Consider the following 16922-nt stretch of genomic DNA (forward strand, 5'->3'; position numbering starts at 1 on the left):
GAGCTGGAGGTGACCAGGGAGAGGAAGGTCTGGGGTTTCCTGTTCCCATGTGACCTCGGACTGGATAAGTGGAAGAAAATTGATGCATGGATGAATGGCCGACATGGAGGTCATTGGAGACCCGAATAAAAGAATTTTGGGGTCAGCCCTCAAGTGGACACTTGAGGAACTGCAGCCCAAAACTTGTTTGAGGTTTGGTCCTCTTTATGCTAAGCTAAGCTAACGAGCTGTTGAATGTATTGTGGCTTCACGTTTCCTGTCTGAGAGATGAAAGACGGACACGATCGGCTGATTTTCAGAGGGACGCTCTGGCCGTGGAGCCGCTCGTCGTTCTGCTCGGTTGAAGCTCATTCAGCCTGTATGTCTGTATTCTCAGAGACCTTTCTGCCCTGAGATTATCCTTTCAGGCAGTCATGCTGCTCAGGCCCTGCACAAATCCTCATGTCCTTCACTGGAACTGGCAGACCATATCCAACCTGACCAAGGCTGCTGGACAGTGTGCTCCAGAATGAGAAGTGCTATATAGACAGACTGAAATCTTCCTCTTCAGTTTGTGCGCAGCCTTCCAGTGAAACATCATCTTTTTTTTCTGCGCAGTAATCCTCAGAGGTCAGGAGAGTACATCAGCAAATGACAAAAATGGACCCAGAAATTGAACTCTTATCACCAAAAACTGCGTCAAATGACAGGCTGACAGCTGGAGGCCGCAGGCCGAGTCCGTGCCGTCAGCAGCAGCTGCGGAAACACTTCTTGAAGAATTTCTTGAACTCGGTGTTGAAGATGGTGTAGATGATGGGGTTGAGGGCGCTGTTGACGTAGCCCAGCCAGGTGACGGTGCTCATCAGACTGGGAGGGATGTCGCACGTCAAACACACGGCCCGCGTGGTGTGGACTACGAAGAAGGGAGTCCAGCAGAAGAGGAAGCAGCCTGCAGCAACACAAAGAAACCACAAGGGGGAGTTAGAAAGGCACAGTTCTCTGACTCTGAACATCCTGCCCTCCTCAGCAACAAGCAGGAAGCAGCAGTCACATGACCAACACTGTCAGAGAGTATCCGAGTAAAAAGCTGGTTTGTAAAGATGCAGCTAGTTAAACATCTGCAGTGTGCGGAGCACATGAGCTCATGAAAGAAGAACAGAAAGAACTGAGAGCGTTCAAATTAAAAAGTCTTTTTAATCAAGATACAATCAAACATGAAATGTTAAAAGCTGTGAACTGAGTGCATAATAACGCTCCTAATTAAAGCTCCTTTTATCAGTGTGATGATTACTGCCAATGTGGCAGAACTGGCTTTTCTCTAGAAGCTTCACTGTGAGGCAGCTGGATTCTCACAAAGGCTCAGGCGACCAATCAGCTGCCTGTGAGAGGTGCTGGCAGCTAACGGTGTGTTTTAGGTGTGACATGGTGGCAAAGCCCCAAATAAAGAACAAGGTCCAACAGAAAACATGGCTATAATAAACCAAAAAATAAGAAATACAAACTCAAGGAGCGAAAAGTGCAAACAAATAAAAACAAAGAAGAAGAAGGCTTCGAGCACAAGAGCATGAAACGAACTGACAAAAACAGGAAGCAACACGTACGCCACATTTGGTGGAGAATACATCCACCACATTTATGCTAAAGGACGCATTGGCAGACATCATCTGGACGTGGGACCAATACAGCTGCAAATAACCATGTAAGGACGCAACGTTGCAGACAGTCCCCCTGACAACCTGAGCTGCTTGTTTTCATTCGAGGTTAAGTCTCTTAAATTAAAATGGCGGCTGGATTAGGCAATAAAAATGACACATGCTACGTTCAGACTGCAGGCTAAAGTGACCCCAATCCAATTTTGTGGCACGAAAGTGACCTGTATCTGATATTGTCACGACAGTCTGAACAGTTAAATTCCAATTTTTTATATCCGACCCAGGCCACTCATATGTGGGCATGCGTCGTGTGTTTTTTTGTCCCGTGTCGCGCCCTGTGAACCGGAAGTAGCAGCACATGACTAACCGGAAGTGGCATGTCGCTAGCCGGATTCATGACCCACATTTGCGTTCACACCTGAGCCACATTTGAGCCTCTCGTGGGTGGATCTAGCCGGATTGAAATCAAACTGGATACTGCCAGATTCGAGGTGCTCTCAACATCTGGATAGGCCCGAATCCCGCTTTAGCCAGATTGTTTTTCCCCAGTGTGAACGGGGTAACAGAGGACAGGAAACAGAAGCGTCTTCTCTTTAAGCTGAGCGAGCGAGGACGGCGAGCGGACGGCGTGCGTTTGATTTACAGCCTCAGCTGAAAGGAATCCAGCAGCAGACCTCTGAGACCAAACACTGCGGAGCTTTCTGCTCAGGCTGGAGATGATAACGCTCCTTAATAAGCTTTTCCCCGATCGCTGAGGTCTAAGAATAACTGTGTCACTGAATCAGACCCGGGCCATTTGTCTCTGGTGCTGCCTCCTGTTGGCGATAACGCACATTTGAGTGATTTATTAGCTTTGTGTTGAGGGGGTGATGGATGGGATTTATGTCTCTCTTTCCAGGAGATTGGAGGCTTTGCATAAAATCTGCTCTCAGCCGGACACCTGACGCGCTTCCTATTCATAAGATGCATTTAGGCGCACTCTGATAATACAGCACCGCAGACCTCTGTCCAGCAGCAGCAGCAGCAGGAGCAAGGCAGGAAATCCTCCAGAGGAAGCTCTCGTACATTCTTCAAATCAGAGCGGCCGTTTGTGACATATTCAAGATTATTTCACAAAAGTGTTCACGAGACTGTAACGGCTGTGTGGCCGCAGTAACACTGAGCTCTGACCCGTTAACCAACCACATCTGACCCCGTCATCCTGGATTCCAGGCGGAGTCAAATCTTGGAGGTCTGAGATGAACCTTTGTGAACATGATCTCAGGATTTTAAGTGTCTGCTGTCTGTGCTGACATTTCTGTTCTGGGTAAGAAAGCTCAGGAGGGAATCTCTGGGATCAGGCTGCACGGTGGCGTTCGGATCTGAGAAAGCATCAAATTATAACTTAATTTAAAGACGTGGTAGGATCTTTGCGTTCCTGTGTTGCGGTCCGGCAGTGAAGGTTTTGCACAGCGTGTTCTGAGACGTTAATCATCCTGAATGGTTTACACCACTGTGTACTTCACTAAACTCAAGTCGACCTCCGAGGATTCCTCGCCGTTTGTTCAGATTCTGCTTTAATGCATCGAATGGTTAACACAGAAATCCAACCCAGCTACATGTTATTAGGCCAAACTGTGAATGAGGCCGCTCTCTGTCCGAGGTGACTATGAGATCATGTGTTGTATAATAATTGGATTGAAGGCTTTAAGCTATAATGGCGCTGCTGATTGGCAGAGACGGCGGCTGGCGCTGACCTGCAGGACCGTCACAGAGTCCAGACTGACGGTGGATTCACCGCTCTGACCAGAGTCCGTCCAGAGCGATGACGAGGTCAGCACCGGGTCTGAGTCACAGGAGCTACAGACAATCACTGTAAACTGCTGCAGTGCTGGTTTTAAAAACAGTGGTCATTACCATATTGAACTGTCGAGTGCTAATTAAACACTTCACCTGCTGCCAGGAGCTGTTTTACCTCCATTTCCTGCTTCAGTGAATAAACCGACAACTGAAGCAGAGAAGTGGTCAAAATAAAAGGTGTTCTCTGCCAGCGTGACGCCACTCAGAGCGGAGAGGACAAACAAACATCAGCCAGCTCTATAATCTCAGAGTTAGCAGGTACAAAAAATAAAAATACATACAAATTGATTCATATCAATATATATATGTTGAAAAAAGGATTAAATAACAATGTTACGTATAACATGGACGATATTCTATTGTCTGATAGATGATAGATGATATTAGCTTTAATATGAACAAAGAGTCAACCCTGACTAATACTTGTTAAACATGGCATCATGTGTATAAAAGCAGCAGTATGTCTGTAGTGTGGAGGTTAGCATAGCATGATAGCACTGCACTGACCCATCATCAGCTCTACAGGTTTAATTCAGTAACTGTTCACTGCAATGAAAGGATGGCTGAAAGGACATGTGCTTCTGAAAACCCATTTGTGTAGTTATTTTGTGTTATGGGTTTTCCTGTTGTGTGCATCTGAAGATGATTCATAGGCAATTATGCCATTCATTCAAGGAAACCTATTTGTATGGTTCATTTGGTCTAGAGCACGCTTAGTATCTTTAGTGGAGAGAGAGCGTGTGATGTGCGGCTTTGTGTGTAGCTGTACTACTTTGTGCAGACACTTGGTGTGTAAAACCACAATTGGATGATAAAAATTGTAAATTTTGTTTAAGGTCTTTCCTAAACAAGAGAGTCTTTCTGAGTATTATATGTGTTTGTAAAATCAGCAGATGTGGTGTTGGAATAGTTGATTTAAATTCTGCTGGGGCTGAAACTTGAAATATTGTTAAATAGAAAAGATAAGATGCCTTGTGTGGCATCGCTTCTATGGGGGGGAGGTGTTATGTCCACTAGGGTGTCCGTTTTTGGTGCGTTTTCTTCTTTTGTTCCAGACACCTAATCAGCAGGGACCGTCTACTCATCAGCTGCACCTGGTCATCAGCTGAGGGTATAAGGGAGCCTTCCTACACACACCACACCACCTCGCTTTATTTCTTTAGTTTTGTTGCAAATTAATTTGTAAATAAATGTAAATCTTATTTTAATCCACTTGCTCATGTTTTCACGTTGCTACCCCCTGAGTCAGGGTCGTAACAGTGCCTCTATGATCATCTGGATCCTTTAGTTATCAAAGAAAGGATTTAGGGTGGTCTATCAGTGTCATCGCGACATCATGAGTCCATAACAGACTGCTGTGAGTCAGACTTGTGGAGTTAAACATGTGCTGCTCGTATTTAAATGTGTTGACTTACAGCCTCTAAAGTGTATTCTGATACAACAGCAGGAAATAAGTCAGCACAGTTACTGACACACACACCAACCAGCACGCCGCGCTGCTCACACCTGGGGCTGAGCTGTAAACCACCGTGCAGGCTGCAGGTACTCACAGCAGGACCCCCATCAGCAGCTCGCCTCTCTTATAAATCCAGTAATGGTTTGTGGGTAATGGACTAAAGCCTCCTAAAACACGGTGAACACTCACCCACGACGACGGGCAGCACCCGCATGGCTTTCCTCTCCCTGCTGTTGATCTTGGCTCTCTTCTTGATGTGCTGCTGCTGGCTGAACGTTATCGTCGGCACCGAGTTCTCTCTGTACTGCCGGGGGTATGGGATCTCCTGCTGGATGTAGTCGCCCGTGTCGTCCAGCCGGGACTGGGCCAGATCCCTCTCGATGACCCTGGGCAGGGGCATCGGCAGAGGGCCTGGGATGGTGCCCGTCAGAGGCGGGAGGGCGGTGGCGACGGCGGCGTGCTGCAGCTTCCTGCACGCCTCGATGCTGCTGCGCAGTTTGGCCTTGCGGGTCTCCTCCCAGCGCTGCAGGCCGCGGAAAACCCCAAAGTAGAGCAGGACCATGATGGGGCAGGGGATGAAGAAGGAGCAGACCGAGGAGTAGACCACGTAGTTGTTGTCCTCCAGCTTGCACTCACTGGGGTCGCGGTTCGGCACGTTGTTGATGCCAAAGATGACGGGCGAGGCCACGGCGAGGGCCAGCAGCCAGGTGGCCGAGAGCAGGACGAGCTGACGCTGGTCCACGTGTTTGCGGTTGTAATTCAGGGGGATGGACACGGCGATGAATCTGCAAAACACAGAGGAGCCCACATCAAACACCGACTCCTCACAGACATTAGAAGCCATTTTAAAGCCCAGTCACTGTCTTCCAAAGTGTTTTTCTACATGTTTCGCACCTATAAGTGCAGTCAGAAGGAAGCGTACGGTACAGAAGAGAACCCCTCTATGCTGCTATTCTGGGTTCAAAAATAAGAGGACATGCTGCATGCCACACTGTCCATGTGTGGACCAAAGCTGTCCTGTCAAATGTTTGTGGACGCTGCAGACAGAGACAGCTCCAGAGTCTGCTGGTGGATGCTCTGGGAGCAGACACTGTTTATACTAAAGGCTACTTTTGGTGTGGGTGGCGGTGTATCCACTGACGCAGTCGGCACAAAACCGAGGTAAAAAGTGATGCCGGAAGCAGAGTCTGTGCAGTAGAGCTCCAGGGGTGAAGCCACATTGTTCCAGGTGAACACTCATCCACTTCCACATCAACTCAACTTAGCTTGTAGCTTAGCTGCTCCACGGGCTCCAGACCACGACTTTACTTCCTCCTTTCTGAGCCAACAAAAACCAATTAGACACAAACACATGTTCAAATATGAGTGTTTGAAAAAAACTAGCTGACAGGCCATGAACCATCTCTGAGAACAATTTGAGGAGGACTTTTAGTTTTTAGTGGAGCCTGTGTTGCATCCACTAACATGGGAGAGGTGGGGTTTAGGAGCTATATGTCTGCGGCCAGCCACCAGGGAGAGTTCCAGATGTTTTGGCCTCCCCTTTTGAGGGGCTGTCACGTCGTCCATCTTTACTGACAGTCAACGTTTTTTTGTTTGGATGAGGATATGAGAGAATTATGTGTCCTTGTTGGAACTTTGTAAACTCTGAGCCTCCTCCTTCCCTCTCCTGCAGTGTGATGATTGATGTCTCCCTGGCGGACGCACACATACCTGTCCACGCTGATGGCACAGAGGTTGAATATGGATGCGGTGCACAGCATCACGTCCATGGTCATCAGGCCATCGCACATCAGCATGTTCAAGGACCAAACTCCACCCTGAAACTGCACACAACAGCGACTCATTAGCTGCCCCAAATCTCTGTGTAAATATGTGTAATCCTCTTGTGCCAGCTCACAAACATTCCTGCAGAAAAAACAAAACACCGGCTCTCTCCGTCCTCTTCCTCCTCTCCACCCCTGACTTCTCTCTAGGTGAACACGGCAGGCTTTAACCCCCCAGGCTGGGCTGTTCTAATCCAGTGATAAACCACCAGTGTGGCAGTCAGATTACGTGGCTGCGACACCACTGGCACAGGTAACAAGATCACAAATGCAGCTAATTACAGAGGACTTAAGGGGAATCCTCAGCGGGGCGTCTCTGGGATATTCAGACAGGCATCCGGGCGGCAGGCAGCCGGCCTCTGATACTTAGCTGAGAACTAAATTACACCCTTTAAAGGAAATATTAAGAATAATGGATCGCACATCTGCTGGTAAACCAGTGTCTCTGCTGTCATTGATTAATCCTGATGAAGAGGTGAGAGGAGGGAGGGGGGGGGCAGTGCTGCCTCTGCTTTGTGTCATAATGAGCTGGGTCTGGGGGGTGTAATTGGCAGCCACGCATGATTACATTAACTTTGATCCTATTTATAATTTTAAGCAGCATATTTAAAATATGTTCTACTTGAAAATGTTGGAGAAAACTGCTTTTTCTGTGCTAACACCCGGCTGCACACACTAGGAGAGGAATGGCCTCTCATTAAAAGCTCCTAATGGCCCCTCTAAAGGACGCCTGCGTCCTGGTGCCTCTGGGGTTTGGTGCTGTTGGGTAAAATCCTGCGTTTAGTTTACCCTCTGGGGTCAAACACAGCACACCCTTACACTCCGATGACCCCTCAGGGGCCACCCTGCCCGGTCAGTCGTCCGCCTCACAGCCGCGTCTTACCTCCGCGTAAACGAAGAGCGGCAGGACCAGCACCGCCAGCAGCAGGTCTGCAAACGCCAGACTCACTATGAAGTAGTTCGTTGTCGTTTTCAGCGCCTTCTCCAGGTACACGCTGATGCACACGAGCACGTTCCCACCCGTGACGGTGATAATCAGCAAAATCCCGAATATGAGCGCAGGGAAATTGTAGTGCGCCACCGCGGCCGCTGGCAGCGTGTCGTTGCTGGAATCAGTGGAGTTGTGCGACATGGTCGGCGGTTCGGCGCCTGGCGCAGCAGACTGGCGGGCTCCAAGTCCGACAGGTGGAGGCTCTCTCCGGAGGAGTTCTCATCTATGAGCCGTGCGATGAGCAGGAGGTGAGCAGGTGAAGTCAGGCTAAGTTTTCCCGGTGGGGACGCCCATCCTGGTGCGCGCCGCTCTCCAAAGCGCAAAGCTCGCAGTGACCAGACTTCACCCGCTCCCGTGCGCCACTTTCCTCACACCTAAACTCTTCTCACTGCCCGTCTCATGTGGCGATACGTGGACCGCTTTCTCAGCCTGCTCTCCGCGGGACAACTCAGCAAAGTGGACAAATCAGGAGGCAACAGCTTAAATCCGTCCGCGCAAATCTCCTTACTGAGCCTGTGCGCGCAGGAAGGCGAAGCAGGTCCGACAGTAAACAATCACCTACACTGACCCACACTGACCCACACACCACAAACACACCGCTACCCGCTACTACAGGCGTCACACACAGAGGTGAGTCTCTCAGCGTGAACTCACACACAGAGACGGACTGATTTGGTTCAGCGCGTCAGAGAGAGCGGAGGAGGAGGAGGAGGACACACACACACACACACACACACACACACCATTGAAAATTTCAACTTCTAAAATTCTGCAACAAACTTAGTAGAGCACAGCAGAGGTGATGACGTGTTTTTGTAGTCCAACCAGGAAGTAAACAGCTCATGCGTTCCATCCACAAACAGCCAATGGGAGAAAATAAATGAACATGATGATGATCTGTGAAGCCAGAGACTAAAAGTTAATGCACCAAAACACCAACACAACCTCAGGAGTGCAGCATCGCCACGCTCTGCAAACACCACCACCTGCAGTCTGTGTTACATTTCAGTCGTGTACTTCATCGTCTGATGTGTAGCCATGTTGTCTAGTCTGTCTTTCAGGAGCGCTGAAGCTGCTTCTCATGAGGAGGCTTTACTTTCTGCACCTGAAGGTCACAGTCAGCTGCTGTTCGGTTAAACTGGCTGCACGCTGGAGGATTTTAAACTCTTCACTGATTTTACAAACAGGGAGCACACACACACACACACACACACAGACTGTGACCGTGTCAACAGTTTTTAACTCAGAGACAAACAAATATGGAGGACGAGCACGAGCTGGAGTGTTGTGAGATTGTGTTGATTTGTTTACCTTCTTTCTTTGTTTTCCATTTGGTCCTGTGTTTGTGTGTTTGTGTGTTTGTGTGTTGGCACCATGTTTGTGAGCGGTAAGAGCACAGAGCATCCCACTCATGATGATGATGATGATGATGATGATGATGTCCAGTCTGCAGCCTCTCATTGGCTGTTGTGGCAGGAGTCGACCAGGAGAATATGTTTTGATGTATGTTTAGTATTTAAGACCTGTTCTAATTGAAAATACCACACGGAGACAGAAATGTTAATGCTGCGTTTCTATTGGCTGACTCTGAATTTCAGAATGATCAGAATGAAGGAGAGTGGACGTGTGTGCAGCTTGAAGGCATGTGGCTCTTCGACCGCGGTCTGTTGCTGGTCTCCATGAATATTTTCTGTAATTCATATCGCCACATTGTTTTTGGAAGACTTTGATGAAAACTACAACCATGAATAAAATAACATAATAAAAGATTACCAGTTGTTCGAGAGTAACTTAATATACAGTCTGGATAATTGACCTACGAGGTCATCACAAAGCAGGAACAACCAGAGGACGTAAAGCCTCACAACACGTGACGTCAAGTCAAAACTCACACTGTCCGGTGCGGTGGTCGGCTGCGACGTCACTGCTCACAGACACGCGCCTTCAGGTGCTCAGGTGAAAACACTGAACCGGAAACTAAACACGTCAACAACCCGGAACTGCTGCTGTTTCAATGAAAGCCTCAGTCAGCCAGTTTGTGCTGCGTGTTGCTGCCTCAGCTCGTCAGACCTCCATCACTTCTGTCCAACGCCCCGTGGGCGCCGCCATGTTTGTTTTCATCTAAAAGTATTTCGTGTAGGCTCCGTGACGTTGAGCGTGTTCGGATAACGCATGCGCAGTAGTGGGCTGCAGGGTTGTCCCGTAACCGGAAGGTTGGTGGTTCGATCCCAACTCCTCCCTAGTCACTGTTGTGTGTCCTTGGGCAAGACACTTTACCTGCATGGCCTCCAGTGTACTCACTGGTGTATGGCGCTCTTTGCTGGGCTGCCTTAAGCAATTTCCCCATTGTGGGACTAATAAAGGTTTCAATTATTATTATTATTAAAACACAGACCGGGCCGTATCTCTGTTTAAACTGCGCGATTAAAGACGCAAAGATACATGAGGAAACTTTATGAATAATAAAACAGGGCAGAATAAACCAGGACCACACACAGAAACAACCAAGAACACACAAAACATGAGGTTCAAGTGAAAAAAAAGAGACCATGACAACAAGTCCTGCTGTCCTGTCCAAGTCCTGCTGCTGCTCACATGTGTCCATGTGAGTCCTGAGCTGCAGAGACGTCCTGATGTGAGCAGTCAGAAACTTCAGCCGTTCATTTCAAACTGTGATTAAATGTAATTAAAAGTTTGCAGGAACTTCTGCTCCAGTTAGATGTGAGTGAGGACGTAGACCTGAGAGGAAGTTACTGTCTGCGGCGTGGACAGCGTCAGAGGACTGAACCACACCTGCAGTGTCTGTCAGAGAGGAGGCCGCTCATTAAAGTTCCTCCACCTGCACCACGTCCCCCGAGCTCCTCCATGAAGCAGCGCTATCCTCCTTAAAGCGCGTCTCCTCCCCTCGGGGTTACATCATGAATTATTCTGTGTGCTCTCTGGTAGTGAGGTTTGAGATGATGATGAGGATGATGATGAATAATCCTGCCGAATCATTAAAAACCAAAAACTCAAAAATCTTTTCATTTCAGGAGAGACTTCCTGCAGTCATCCAGCTGGGAGTAAAGTCCTCAGATGTGGGCTGGTTCCTAATCAAAGAGGACCGAGGTCACGGTTCTCTCCAGGTCCCAGTTATCCCACGTTTATCCCACAGGATGAAAACACACCATGTCACCAAAAGTAACCGGACGCCATGTTCAGTCTGAAAAGCCTCGTGTAAATGTTCCTGTATCCAGACTAACAGTCCAGACCTCCATTCACTGATCAGCGCTGCAGCTTTGGAGCAGATAAAGAGGATTCCGATGATCCCTTAGTGTGTTTGTCTGCACAAAAAAACCCCAAGACCACCTGACCCCTGACCTCATCACGCTCCATCAGACCTTACAGACGCCTGAGGCTGGCTGTCCACATACTTTTGCCCACATCATGTACCCTCCTGCTCCTGCGTGTCCACAGCTTCTAGTCAATTGTTGGACACAAAAACACAACTCCCTACAGGGACAAAAGTCCAGGCCCAGTCCAAGCTGCACATGGTGTCCGTTTACTTCTGGTCACATGACGTTATAGTCTTTAATCTTTGTGCTGCTTGTGAAAGCACATTTGTGTGCTCACACACACACACACACACTGATGTATGTTGTCTGAAACCAGGGGGCCATCTCTACATCTTAAAAAGCATCTCGATCAGCTGAGGCCTTTGTCTCCATGTGACTCATCTTTACCGCTCATATGGTCCTGCGTCGCCTCCATGAGTCCACTTTTCTGCCTGAAGGATTCTGAGCGACTTAAACATCTGCGCTGTCTTTCTCTAAGCATGTGTGCTATTCTTCAACTTTTCTCCTTCTCCTCCGGAGGCTCAGCGGCTCTGTGTGAAAAGCTAATTGCTGCTGACTTTATTCTAATGATATTCATGCCACGGGAGCCGCCGTGGCCCGAACACCTTTACACGCATGGGGCCGCGGAGGGAAGTGTGTCAGCTGCTCGCTGCATGTGATGTCGGGGTGAGGATTTAGAGCCACTTTTTCAGGAGCTGACGTCGGTTTGTCTTCACAGAAATATAAATACATTTGTACCTTGATGTGTTTGGGATCTGTCAGGGTGGAAGAATAGAAACAAACACGTGTGAAAGGGAGATGGTTAACACATTCTGCGCCTGCCACAGAGTGCTGAAACGTTCAACATCACACTCTTCTTTGGATTTAGCATTTTGCAAAAGTCTCTTACTGTATATTAGCAGCAAATGCTAGCATGTCCCTTAACAGCTTCTATGAGACATATGGACACATAGAAAAGGCCACATCTGCTTCCTTTAACCTGTTGTTACACTTTAAAAAAAACCAAAGGCTGTATTTGTTAACGTGTTTTAGTGGGTGTGAGCAAAAAGAGACTGATGAAGCGGCGACACAGGTGGAAACAATGAGGGCGGGGCGGCCAATCACACAGCAGGAAAAATGTCAGGGAGTAAAACTGACACACAGGAAACTCGATTACAAAAATAAAACAAAAAAAACAAGAAGCGAGAACATGTGAAGTTCAGAATCATCATTTTAACATGGAAAATATTCTCTTCTGCCGCTACCATGGTAACAAGCCCCGCCCACAACAACAACAACACACGTGACAAGCAGGCAGCAGTAAGGATGCTATGACAGCTCCCCAAACGTCAGGCCAAAACATCACGATCGCCCCCTGGTGGCCGGCTGACTATGAACACTGCCTCCTCCATGTTAGCGGATGGATACTCGTCAAATAATAAAGAGACGGTTTCTGGCTCGGTGGCTTGTTGTTATCACTGATCTCTGCTCAAATGTTTGTTTTTTGGATATGTTCATATTTAATTTGTTTTTGTTGGCTGAAAAAGAAGGACACCACGGTCAGCAGGTGTGTGGGGTAGTGGTTTAAACCAGTGCTGTGCCAAGCGGCAACCTTCGGGGCTCAAAGTTGAAGCCCATGCGGAAGTGTCAAAACTTGTAATTCACACTGCAACAGCTGGGGGCTGGCTCCAAAAGCGAGTAATTTCCCATAGACTCCCATGTTAAAATGGCCGACTTCACAGCAGAAATTAACATGTTTACGGCCTGGTACAAAAAACCACTCTGGTCTCTGATGATAGGTTCTCTTCTAGTGTCAGTTGTACGGGGGGTGAATTTTTTTACAACTCACTCGTTTCAATGGTATTCGGACTTAAAATTACGCCTAATTATGGTGTTGCTGCTTGAGTGACAGACAGTTGCCGTATCACAGCGTGAGTTTCCTGCTCCCACGATCGCCCGCCCCCCTAAACCCCGCTCGTGCTCCCCCTCTTTGTCCATATTTGAGAGTTTTGGCGGACGTGACGCTGTCAACATGGCGGCGGTCATCACGTCCCGGAACCTCCCACCGAGCCTCAGAACGGCTCTTCAGAAACAAACGGGTGACGTCACGGAAGCTCTGTCCATAGTTTTTACTGTCAATGTGCTGTGCAGACTCGAGCGTCTTCTTCCAACATGGCTGCTCCTGTAGTGGAGATAGTTCGGTCTCACTGTTGTACAAAGGGTGGAGTTCACCTCTTCATCACGTGTGTGTGTTTGTGTGAACGCTCTCACTGCCACTAAAAAGTTCTACACTAAACTAAAGCAGGCATGTCTGTGTCCTGGTTTCTCTCAGTCTGCCAGGCTTCAAGCTTTAACCTCGGGTCGAACCATAGGTGGTTCAGACCACTCAGTGTCCCAATAGACATGATTTCCTCTTCGATCTGATTGGTTGAAGTTAGCTCATGATGGATGGTCCATCCAATCAGCTGCTGAGTGTTCTTTGAAAGTTTCTGATATTTCGAAAGTCTCCAACTTTAGTTTGAAAATTAAACCAAGATATGCAGACCCATCGGCAAACCTCTGATGTATGAACAGAGGAGTCACAGTACGGGATGATTAAGCAGACTTTATTTATTTAGTGACTAATGTGTCACATTTAAAAAGCTGTTAGCACCCGCTGAGCAGCTTTTTCCACCGTAAGCTCCTGTGGATCCATTTTCTGCCCCTTGACCACAGTTTAAAGAGGTCAGCCTGCCCTAATTAAGCCTGTGATGGCTCTGTAATGCTGCGGGCGCTCTCTCTCTCTCTCTCACACACACACATTAAATGAAGATAAGCCCAGAAACAGCAACAACCAGCTGCTTCTCTGGATTTAAGAAGAAATGGTGGAAGCTCCTCCGTCGAGCTGCTTTTTAAAATATTCATAAAAAGGCAGGAGCGCTGTGAGATAGAGCAGCTGATGGGCTCAGGCTAATTACTGTGAGTGTGTGTGTGTGTGTGCAGATAAGAGATGAAGATTATTGATGACTGCAAAGAAAGTAGAAATGAAAAACAGGAGGTAAAGTTAGCCAGCTTCCTCCTGACTGAACGTCCTGACCCTCGGCTTCTTGTTTCTCCTCCTGACCCCTCCGGACGCTGCGGCGGCGCTGGTCAGGACCAGTTCAGTCTGATACAGCAGGACTTTATTAATATGGGTTAAAAAAAGGAGCCATCATTTATTTATGATTCTATTTTATGACTCAGCATGAGTTTTGCCATCTGTTGGAGCAGGGTGTGCTCATGGTGACAGAGCAGCAGTGCTGCTACATGTTGGTCGTTCTTCCTTGTTGGTATCACACCATTCAATGGGCACCTCCATCCCCTCGTCCACCTGCTGGTGTCGGAGGATCCACAGAGGTGTGTGTGTGGATGAAGGTTAAACAGGACGGTCTGGTTTTTTTTTGTTTTTGGTAAGACTTCCTGTTTATCACGATGTGTTGCTGCTGTTGCCTAGCAACCTGCAGCTGATGTTAAACTGCCTGTGTAGAGCACGGTTTGTGGCTCCTGCAGTGAATTCTGGGACAAAGATCCACCTGGTGCCGTATGATCACCTTTCATATTATAACATTATATTTTTACACTCTGTGTTTGTGATAAGGATGTTTGACTAAAGTTATTATCTTTGACACTTCAGAAAAGGTGATCACTCTGCTCTGTGTTTATTATTGAGGTCAGTTCGTGGCACATTATATAATAATATTGCTCTCACATAAACACAGGTATTTTTCTGCTGATGTTTTGCTGTTGTCAGCGTGACTCAGTGTGAATAATTGAGGATGAGTCCTGAAGTCCTTCATGTGATCATCAGTCAGCAGCTGGTTCACTCACTGCAAAGGTCTCCTCTAAAAGCAGGACCATCATATTAAGACAGATACAAAGATACTTTAGAGGATAGAATAGATAGAATGCACTTTATTAATCCCTTTGGGAAGGTCCCTCAGGGAAATTCGGGTACGAGCAGCAAAACAACACCGACAGTAAAAGCAGGAATTAAATAGAATAAAATGAAACATAGTACAATAAAAATAAAAGATGAAAGGAATCCTGTACAAACATTGCACACCAGCATAGATGGTACAGATTGATTATTGCACAACATTATTAATCCCCGAGAGGAAATTCAGGTAAAACGGGGAGAGCGCAAACCCAGTCCCCCACTACCAGAAATTATGCAGTCGAGATTCCCACATGTGGGGAATTCGCAGGGGTCAGCACAAGAACCCAGAGTGCGATGGCTGAGCCTCGCCCTGGGCGAAGCACCTTCCTGATCGTGGTATCTCATATTTATGAAGGAGAATATGAGAAGAGTGAAATGCTGTTAGCCTTTGCTCATATGAAGCAGATTTTTATGCAAGTTTTAAAAACACTTTTTTTTAAATGTTTTCTTCTGCTTTGTTTTGGGATGAACCGTCAGTGATCATCCACATAATCTAAGATTTAATTTTTTGCTTCTGTTACTGCAATAATCATGAATCAATAAAATTAAATAAAAAAAAACAAAAATTAACTTAATGTCATTCATATTGAAGGTGTCATCTTGTCCACCAGCCGTGTTTTAAGCTGCTTTATGTGGAACAAGAATGTTATTAAGTAGGTCTCTAATGAGATTAGTTTCTCTGCTAAACCCACCAACCCAAGTCACCGTTACATCACCACTCACTCACATGGTTACATAAACACAGGGCAGCACCTGCAGGAACGCACTCATGGAACGTCGGAACGTACATCGGAGTATCTCAGAACATCTGTCAGAGTGATGAGATGTAACGTGGCTGCACAGCAGACACAGCACAGGTGCCAAAAGTGGGCGGAGTTTCCCCGAGAAGGCTGGAGTTTGTATTCATCTGGATTTAAGTGGTGGAGCAGGAGTGGAGCTGAGTTGGCAGGTGGACGCACTTAGGCCCCGTTCACACTGGAGAAAGTCATTCCAGCTAGAGTAGGATTGAGCCCAGACAGCCTTTAAGCTGGATGCATTCAGACCTATTTTCAAATCTGGCTAGCACACAGTTGTGTCCGCACCAAGCGGCAACCTTCGGGGCTCAAAGTGGAAGCCCATGCGGAAGTGTCAAAACTTGTAATTCACGCTGCAACAGCTGGGGGTTGGCTCCCATAGACTCCCATGTTAAAATGGCCGATTTCACAGCAGAAAAGAACATGTTTACAGCCTGGTACAAAAAATCGCTGTGGTCTCAGATGATAGGTTCTCTTCTAGTGTCAATTGTACGGGGGGTGAATTTTTTTACAACTCACTCGTTTCAATTGTATTCGGACTTAAAATTACACCTAATTATGGGCGTTGCCGCTTGAGTGACAGACAGTTGCCGTATCACAGCGTGAGTTTCCTGCTTCCACGATCGCCCGCCCCCCTAAACCCCGCTCGTGCTCCCCCTCTTTGTCCATATTCGGAATTTTAGTTGACGTGACGCTGCCAACATGGCGGCGGTCATCACGTCCCGGAGCCTCCCACTGAGACTCAAAACCACTCTTCAGAAACAAACGGGTGACGTCACGGAAGCTCTGTCCATAGTTTTTACTGTCAATGGTCCGCACTCAATCCGGCTTCATCCAGCGTGTTTGCTGTCCTCCAAACCACTAGGTGGCGCCTTGTAATATACAGAGTCTGTTAAAGGCGCGGTAGGACCGCGTGTGCGCATGCGCCGGATTGAAATCAAACTGGATACAGCCGGATTCGAGGTGTTCACACTCAGAAAAAACACATCTGGATAGGCCCGAATCCCGCTTTAGCCAGATTTTTTCCCCCAGTGTGAACGGGGTAATAGTGACTCGCATATAAAAGCCACCCTCAAGTGGCCAGATGAGGAACTGCAGTTTTTCAGCCTCAGAACTTGA

The 16922-nt window shown here is 47.6% G+C and overlaps 1 protein-coding gene and 1 non-coding gene across 2 annotated transcripts; both read right to left on the reverse strand.

The window, feature by feature from the left end:
• Window positions 1–725: 725 nt before the first annotated feature.
• LOC114433591 (D(4) dopamine receptor-like) lies at window positions 726–7881 on the reverse strand. The gene is made up of 4 exons (XM_028402232.1): window positions 7633–7881; window positions 6637–6749; window positions 5116–5711; window positions 726–928 (listed from the first exon to the last, which is right to left on the reverse strand). Exons 1-4 carry the CDS (start codon window positions 7879–7881, stop codon window positions 726–728), a joined length of 1161 nt encoding a protein of 386 aa, XP_028258033.1.
• A 7320-nt stretch (window positions 7882–15201) lies between these two features.
• LOC114434005 (U1 spliceosomal RNA) lies at window positions 15202–15372 on the reverse strand. The gene has a single exon (XR_003670443.1). It is a non-coding gene; the product is annotated as a U1 spliceosomal RNA (small nuclear RNA).
• Window positions 15373–16922: the final 1550 nt, after the last annotated feature.

This window comes from Parambassis ranga, chromosome 3, assembly GCF_900634625.1.
Source record: "Parambassis ranga chromosome 3, fParRan2.1, whole genome shotgun sequence".
NCBI lineage: Eukaryota > Metazoa > Chordata > Actinopteri > Ambassidae > Parambassis > Parambassis ranga.

Excerpts from the sequence above, each read along its gene's own strand:
- LOC114433591 (XM_028402232.1), bottom strand. The coding sequence starts at position 7,881 with ATGTCGCACAACTCCACTGATTCCAGCAACGACACGCTGCCAGCGGCC. Across the intron at positions 6,750-7,632 it reads CGCTCTTCGTTTACGCGGAG|TTTCAGGGTGGAGTTTGGTC; the intron begins GTAAGACGCGGC and ends TGTTGTGTGCAG. Across the intron at positions 929-5,115 it reads GGTGCTGCCCGTCGTCGTGG|GCTGCTTCCTCTTCTGCTGG; the intron begins GTGAGTGTTCAC and ends GTGTTGCTGCAG.